At 43.7% G+C, this 8,477-nt stretch overlaps 1 protein-coding gene across 1 annotated transcript; it reads right to left on the bottom strand.

Annotated features, from left to right (window-relative positions):
• Window positions 1–264: 264 nt before the first annotated feature.
• On the bottom strand, window positions 265–3,717 carry LOC120036211 (NLR family CARD domain-containing protein 3-like). Its single transcript, XM_038982692.1, has 3 exons — window positions 3,598–3,717; window positions 3,006–3,128; window positions 265–2,338 (listed from the first exon to the last, which is right to left on the bottom strand). Exons 1-3 carry the CDS (start codon window positions 3,663–3,665, stop codon window positions 265–267), a joined length of 2,265 nt encoding a protein of 754 aa, XP_038838620.1. The 5' UTR covers window positions 3,666–3,717.
• Window positions 3,718–8,477: the final 4,760 nt, after the last annotated feature.

Below are 8,477 nucleotides of genomic sequence, written 5' to 3'. Positions count from 1 at the left end.
TGCTTACACTGTTACCCGTACACTAATAATGTGTATATCGTACATTCATGGTTCAATGCTACAACATTTCTGATCAGTTTGTATTATAGTTTAAGAGTTTTCAGCTGATAGAACGTTTATTCAGCCAATGAAAATACTGTTGTTCCTTCATACAGTAATGTTTGGTCTGAGGGATAGTCACATGACTACTTACAGAGCCAGTCAGCCAATGAAAATACTGCTATAACTACAATTTATTTTGGTGTGCGATATTTACATGAATACTTACAGAGCTTTCCTACAGCCTCTCACAGCTGGGACCAGTCTCCTACGACCCTCCTCTGATGTCTTGTATTCCTTCAGGTTAAACACCTCCAGAACCTCCTTTGATATCTGCAGCATGTAGGCCAGCGCTGAACACTGAGCAAGGGAGAGGTTTTTGGATCTGTTCTCTGACCTCAAGTACGCTTGGATTTCCTCCTGTACTGAATGGTCTTTCATCTCTATCAGACAGTGGAAGAGATTGATGCACCTCTCAGGGGAGATGTTCTTCCTCTGCATCACCTTAAGGGATCGGATTGTTTTCTGGACCCTCTCTGGACTGCTTTCTGTCTGTGTCACCAGACCTCGTAGGAGTTTCTGATTGGACTCCAGTGACATGCCATGAAGGAAGCGGACAAAAAGGTCCAGGTGTCCATTCTTACTCTCCAAGGCTTTATCAACGGTCCTCTTCAGCAGCTCATGCAAGGTTAGCTCTTCAGACGCGGCTCTAGACTTTCTCTTGAGGAAGGGCTTCAGTGCATCCATGTTCTTGGTTGTGTAACAATGGTACATGTAGACAGCTGAGAGAAACTCCTGAATGCTCAGATGAACAAAGCAGTACACCACTCTCTGAAATAACACAGACTCTTCTTTAAAGATTTGTGTGCACACTCCTGAGTACACTGAGGCTTCTTTGACATCAAGGCCAGCCTCTTTCAGGTCTTCTTCATAGAACATGAGATTACCCTTCTCCAGATTTTCAAACGCCAGCTTCCCCAGCTTCAGAATAATTTCCTTATCTGACTCCATGAGCTCCTCTTGATCCATCTCATCTCTTCCATGATACTTCTGGTTCTTCAGGCTGGTCTGAATGAGCAGGAAGTGTATGGACATCTCAGTCAGAGTTGTGGGCATCTCTCTCCTCTTGTCTGTACTCAACATGTGTTCAAGGACTGTTGCAGAAATCCAACAGAAGACTGGAATGTGGCACATGATGTGGAGGCTCCTTGATTTCTTTATGTGTGAGATGATTCTGCTGGACAGGTCCTCATCACTGAATCTCTTCCTGAAGTACTCCTCCTTCTGTGGGTCATTGAACCCTCGTACCTCTGTCACCTGGTCAACACACTTAGGGGGGATCTGATTGGTTGCTGCTGGTCGGGAGGTTATCCATAGGAGAGCAGAGGGAAGCAGATTCCCCTTGATGAGGTTTGTCAGCAGAACATCAACAGATGATGTCTGGGTGATATCAGACACCTTTTCGTTGCGCTGGAAATCCAATGGAAGTCTGCTTTCATCCAAACCATCAAAGATGAACATAGCTTTACAGGCAGTGAGTTTCTTTGCATTGCCTATGTCTAGTTCTGTGTGGAAGTCATTTAAAAGTCTGAGAAGACTGTACTGGAGATCTTTGATCAAGTTCAGCTCCCGGAAAGGAAGCACAAATATGATGTCCACATCTTGGTTTGCCTTCCCTTCAGCCCAGTCTAGGATAAACTTCTGCACAGAGACTGTTTTTCCGATGCCAGCGATGCCCTTCGTCAGCACAGTTCTGATGCTTCTCTCTTGGCCAGGTAAGGGTTTAAAGATGTCATTGCAGTGGATTGCTGTATCATGTGAGGTTGGCGTCCTGGGTGCTGTCTGTAGCTGCCAAACCTCATGTTCGTTGTTAACCCCTTCACTCTCTCCTTCTGTGATGTAGAGCTCTGTGTAAATCCTGTTGAGGGGAGTTTGGTTCCCTGCTGTTTCGATGCCTTCTATCACACATTCATACCTCCTTCTCAGGCTGTCTTTATGGTTTACTAGAGCTCTCTGCAGACTGTCTTTATGGTTTACTATAGCTCTCTGCAGGCTGTCTTTGTGGTTTACAGAGCCTCTTGCATCATTGGGTTCAGTCAGGTGTTGTAGTACAGGACGTGTTCTGGATCTCTTTCTACACTGAGGACAGTCATAGTCTCCTGAAGGAGCAGGTTTCTCCCAGTATCTGGTGATGCACTGTCTGCAGAACCTGTGTCCACAGGTGATAGAGACTGGATCCCTCAACACCTGCTGACACACTGCACACCTGGACTGATCCTCTGGCAGAGTAGACCATCCACTACAGAGATAAAGGAGAGAGATACTGATCCTGTAACAGAGTAGACCATCCACTACAGAGATAAAGGAGAGAGAGATACTGATCCTCTAACAGAGTAGACCATCCACTACAGAGATAAAGGAGAGAGAGATACTGATCCTGTAACAGAGTAGACCATCCACACAGAGATAAAGGAGAGAGAGATACTGATCCTCTAACAGAGTAGACCATCCACTACAGAGATAAAGGAGAGAGAGATACTGATCCTCTAACAGAGTAGACCATCCACGACAGAGATAAAGGAGAGAGAGATACTGATCCTCTAACAGAGTAGACCATCCACTACAGAGATAAAGGAGAGAGATACTGATCCTCTAACAGAGTAGACCATCCACTACAGAGATAAAGGAGAGAGAGATACTGATCCTCTAACAGAGTAGACCATCCACTACAGAGATAAAGGAGAGAGAGATACTGATCCTCTAACAGAGTAGACAATCCACTACAGAGATAAAGGAGAGAGAGATACTGATCCTCTAGCAGAATAGACCATCCACTACAGAGATAAAGGAGAGAGATACTGATCCTCTAGCAGAGTAGACCATCCACTACAGAGATAAAGTAGAGAGAGAGACATCTTGAACATTCTCAAATTACACATTACAACAACAAAAATGTGGTGACGTACCTTCGGTCAAAGGTAACTGATCCACCAACACTGGAATTAACAGGACGATCCATGGAGAAGTCACTGTTCATAGACAGACAGATGGGAACAGTATACTGTGCTGTCTGAGTGTGGTAGAAGCCTCTGGAATGAATAACATGTCCACAGAGCCATTACTAGAATGTTAGATTCTTCACAGACCAGTGTGCCTCAGACCAACGACCCCATTCAAAGACACTTCAATAGTTTGATTTGCTCATTCACCCTCTGAATGGCACACATACACAATCCATGTCTCAGCTGTCTCAAGGCTTGATGCTAATTATTTAACCTGTAACCTCCCCTTCATCTACACTGACTGAAGTGGATTTAACAAGTGACGTCAATAAGGGATCATAGCTTCACCTGGATTCACCTGGTCAGTCTGTGTCATGGAAAAAGCAGATGATCATAATGTTTTGTCCACTCAGTGTCTTAAAATATGTGACATAAACAACAAATGATAAGCAGATGCTTTACAGCATATACTCAGATACACAAAATACATCTTGTTTCAGATCCTGAAGAATCTCCTCTTCAATAGTAATATCATCATTTCTGACCAGTAACTTACCTGGGGTCAAAGGTCCCTGATCCATCACTAAAATAAATAGGATGATCCATAGAGAAGTCACTCTTCATGGACAGATGACTGGGAACTGGAGAAACTGATCTCTGGAGACACTGAGTTTGGTTGGAGATTCTGGAAAACATAATGAATCACCTTGAAACTACATCATAAAATATATAAACATTATATAGGGGTACCAGGTAGTTGAGGTAATAATGAGACTATAAGGAGTACCAGTACTGAGTCAATGTGCAGGGGTACCAGGTAGTTGAGGTAATAATGAGACTATAAGGAGTACCAGTACTGAGTCAATGTACAGGGGTACCAGGTAGTTGAGGTAATAATGAGACTAGGAGTACCAGTACTGAGTCAATGTGCAGGGTACCAGGTAGTTGAGGTAATAATGAGACTATAAGGAGTACCAGTACTGAGTCAATGTGCAGGGGCACCAGGTAGTTGAGGTAATAATGAGACTATAAGCAGTGCCAGTACTGAGTCAATGTGCAGGGTACCAGGTAGTTGAGGTAATAATGAGACTATAAGGAGTACCATTACTGAGTCAATGTGCAGGGGTACCAGGTAGTTGAGGTAATAATGAGACTATAAGGAGTACCAGTACTGAGTCAATGTGCAGGGTACCAGGTAGTTGAGGTAATAATGAGACTATAAGGAGTACCAGTACTGAGTCAATGTGCAGGGGCACCAGGTAGTTGAGGTAATAATGAGACTATAAGCAGTGCCAGTACTGAGTCAATGTGCAGGGTACCAGGTAGTTGAGGTAATAATGAGACTATAAGGAGTACCAGTACTGAGTCAATGTGCAGGGTACCAGGTAGTTGAGGTAATAATGAGGCTATAAGGAGTACCAGTACTGAGTCAATGTGCAGGGGTACCAGGTAGTTGAGGTAATAATGAGGCTATAAGGAGTACCATTACTGAGTCAATGTGCAGGGGTACCAGGTAGTTGAGGTAATATTGAGACTATAAGGAGTACCAGTACTGAGTCAATGTTCAGGGGTACCAGGTAGTTGAGGTAATAATGAGACTATAAGGAGTACCAGTACTGAGTCAATGTGCAGGGGTACCAGGTAGTTGAGGTAATAAAGAGACTATAAGGAGTACCAGTACTGAGTCAATGTGCAGGGGTACCAGGTAGTTGAGGTAATAATGAGGCTATAAGGAGTACCAGTACTGAGTCAATGTGCAGGGGTACCAGGTAGTTGAGGTAATGATGAGGCTATAAGGAGTACCAGTACTGAGTCAATGTGCAGGGGTACCAGGTAGTTGAGGTAATAATGAGGCTATAAGGAGTACCAGTACTGAGTCAATGTGCAGGGGTAACAGGTAGTTGAGGAAATAATGAGACTATAAGGAGTACCAGTACTGAGTCAATGTGCAGGGGTACCAGGTAGTTGAGGTAATAATGAGACTATAAGGATTACCAGTACTGAGTCAATGTGCAGGGGTACCAGGTAGTTGAGGTAATAATGAGACTATAAGGAGTACCAGTACTGAGTCAATGTGCAGGGTACCAGGTAGTTGAGGTAATAATGAGACTATAAGGAGTACCAGTACTGAGTCAATGTGCAGGGTACCAGGTAGTTGAGGTAATAATGCGACTATAAGGAGAACCAGTACTGAGTCAATGTGCAGGGTACCAGGTAGTTGAGGTAATAATGAGACTATAAGGAGTACCAGTACTGAGTCAATATGCAGGGGTACCAGGTAGTTGAGGTAATAATGAGACTATAAGGAGTACCAGTACTGAGTCAATGTGCAGGGTACCAGGTAGTTGAGGTAATAATGAGACTATAAGGAGTACCAGTACTGAGACAATGTGCAGGGTACCAGGTAGTTGAGGTAATAATGCGGCTATAAGGAGTACCAGTACTGAGTCAATGTGAAGGGTACCAGGTAGTTGAGGTAATAATGAGACTATAAGGAGTACCAGTACTGAGTCAATGTTCAGGGGTACCAGGTAGTTGAGGTAATAATGAGACTATAAAGAGTACCAGTATTGAGTCAATGTGCAGGGGTACCAGGTAGTTGAGGTAATAAAGAGACTATAAGGAGAACCAGTACTGAGTCAATGTGCAGGGGTACCAGGTAGTTGAGGTAATAATGAGACTATAAGGAGAACCAGAACTGAGTCAATGTGCAGTGGTACCAGGTAGTTGAGGTAATAATGAGACTATAAGGAGTACCAGTACTGAGTCAATGTACAGGGGTACCAGGTAGTTGAGGTAATAATGAGACTATAAGGAGTACCAGTACTGAGTCAATGTGCAGGGGTACCAGGTAGTTGAGGTAATAATGAGACTATAAGGAGTACCAGTACTGAGTCAATGTACAGGGGTACCAGGTAGTTGAGGTAATAATGAGACTATAAGGAGTACCAGTACTGAGTCAATGTGCAGGGGTACCAGGTAGTTGAGGTAATAATGAGACTATAAGGAGAACCAGAACTGAGTCAATGTGCAGTGGTACCAGGTAGTTGAGGTAATAATGAGGCTATAAGGAGTACCAGTACTGAGTCAATGTGCAGGGGTACCAGGTAGTTGAGGTAATAATGAGACTATAAGGATTACCAGTACTGAGTCAATGTGCAGGGTACCAGGTAGTTGAGGTAATAATGAGACTATAAGGAGTACCAGTACTGAGTCAATGTGCAGGGTACCAGGTAGTTGAGGTAATAATGAGGCTATAAGGAGTACCAGTACTGAGTCAATGTGCAGGGTACCAGGTAGTTGAGGTAATAATGAGACTATAAGGAGTACCAGTACTGAGTCAATGTGCAGGGTATCAGGTAGTTGAGGTAATAATGAGACTATGAGGAGAACCAGTACTGAGTCAATGTGCAGGGTACCAGGTAGTTGAGGTAATAATGAGACTATAAGGAGTACCAGTACTGAGTCAATGTGCAGGGGTACCAGGTAGTTGAGGTAATAATGAGACTATAAGGAGTACCAGTACTGAGTCAATGTGCAGGAGTACCAGGTAGCTGAGGTAATAATGAGACTATAAGGAGTACCAGTACTGAGTCAATGTGCAGGGGTACCAGGTAGTTGAGGTAATAATGAGACTATAAGGAGTACCAGTACTGAGTCAATGTGCAGGGGTACCAGGTAGTTGAGGTAATAATGAGACTATAAGGAGTACCAGTACTGAGTCAATGTACAGGGGTACCAGGTAGTTGAGGTAATAATGAGACTATAAGGAGTACCAGTACTGAGTCAATGTGCAGGGGCACCAGGTAGTTGAGGTAATAATGAGACTATAAGCAGTGCCAGTACTGAGTCAATGTGCAGGGTACCAGGTAGTTGAGGTAATAATGAGACTATAAGGAGTACCAGTACTGAGTCAATGTGCAGGGTACCAGGTAGTTGAGGTAATAATGAGGCTATAAGGAGTACCAGTACTGAGTCAATGTGCAGGGGTACCAGGTAGTTGAGGTAATAATGAGGCTATAAGGAGTACCATTACTGAGTCAATGTGCAGGGGTACCAGGTAGTTGAGGTAATATTGAGACTATAAGGAGTACCAGTACTGAGTCAATGTGCAGAGCACCAGGTAGTTGAGGTAATAATGAGACTATAAGGAGTACCAGTACTGAGTCAATGTGCAGGGGTACCAGGTAGTTGAGGTAATAATGAGACTATAAGGAGTACCAGTACTGAGTCAATGTGCAGGGTACCAGGTAGTTGAGGTAATAATGAGGCTATAAGGAGTACCAGTACTGAGTCAATGTGCAGGGGTACCAGGTAGTTGAGGTAATAATGAGACTATAAGGAGTACCAGTACTGAGTCAATGTGCAGGGGTACCAGGTAGTTGAGGTAATAAAGAGACTATAAGGAGTACCAGTACTGAGTCAATGTGCAGGGGTACCAGGTAGTTGAGGTAATAATGAGGCTATAAGGAGTACCAGTACTGAGTCAATGTGCAGGGGTACCAGGTAGTTGAGGTAATAATGAGGCTATAAGGAGTACCAGTACTGAGTCAATGTGCAGGGTACCAGGTAGTTGAGGTAATAATGAGACTATAAGGAGTACCAGTACTGAGTCAATGTGCAGGGTACCAGGTAGTTGAGGTAATAATGAGACTATAATGAGTACCAGTACTGAGTCAATGTGCAGGGGTACCAGGTAGTTGAGGTAATAATGAGGCTATAAGGAGTACCAGTACTGAGTCAATGTGCAGGGGTAACAGGTAGTTGAGGAAATAATGAGACTATAAGGAGTACCAGTACTGAGTCAATGTGCAGGGGTACCAGGTAGTTGAGGTAATAATGAGACTATAAGGATTACCAGTACTGAGTCAATGTGCAGGGGTACCAGGTAGTTGAGGTAATAATGAGACTATAAGGAGTACCAGTACTGAGTCAATGTGCAGGGTACCAGGTAGTTGAGGTAATAATGAGGCTATAAGGAGTACCAGTACTGAGTCAATGTGCAGGGGTACCAGGTAGTTGAGGTAATAATGAGGCTATAAGGAGTACCATTACTGAGTCAATGTGCAGGGGTACCAGGTAGTTGAGGTAATATTGAGACTATAAGGAGTACCAGTACTGAGTCAATGTGCAGGGTACCAGGTAGTTGAGGTAATAATGAGACTATAAGGAGTACCAGTACTGAGTCAATGTGAAGGGTACCAGGTAGTTGAGGTAATAATGAGACTATAAGGAGTACCAGTACTGAGTCAATGTGCAGGGGTACCAGGTAGTTGAGGTAATAATGAGACTATAAGGAGAACCAGAACTGAGTCAATGTGCAGTGGTACCAGGTAGTTGAGGTAATAATGAGGCTATAAGGAGTACCAGTACTGAGTCAATGTGCAGGGGTACCAGGTAGTTGAGGTAATAATGAGACTATAAGGATTACCAGTA

Source organism: Salvelinus namaycush, unplaced genomic scaffold (assembly GCF_016432855.1).
Source record: "Salvelinus namaycush isolate Seneca unplaced genomic scaffold, SaNama_1.0 Scaffold1245, whole genome shotgun sequence".
NCBI classification, from domain to species: domain Eukaryota; kingdom Metazoa; phylum Chordata; class Actinopteri; order Salmoniformes; family Salmonidae; genus Salvelinus; species Salvelinus namaycush.
The sequence above is the reverse complement of the archived record's forward strand: the minus strand, read 5'-3'. Positions and strand labels throughout refer to the sequence as shown.

Bases quoted from the DNA above. Each gene is read 5' to 3' on its own strand.
- LOC120036211 (XM_038982692.1), bottom strand. From the start codon at position 3,665: ATGAAGAGTGACTTCTCTATGGATCATCCTATTTATTTTAGTGATGGA. The intron at 3,129-3,597 runs GTAAGTTACTGG...TATTCATTCCAG, and splicing joins TCAGGGACCTTTGACCCCAG to AGGCTTCTACCACACTCAGA. The intron at 2,339-3,005 runs GTACGTCACCAC...TTATCTCTGTAG, and splicing joins TCAGTTACCTTTGACCGAAG to TGGATGGTCTACTCTGCCAG.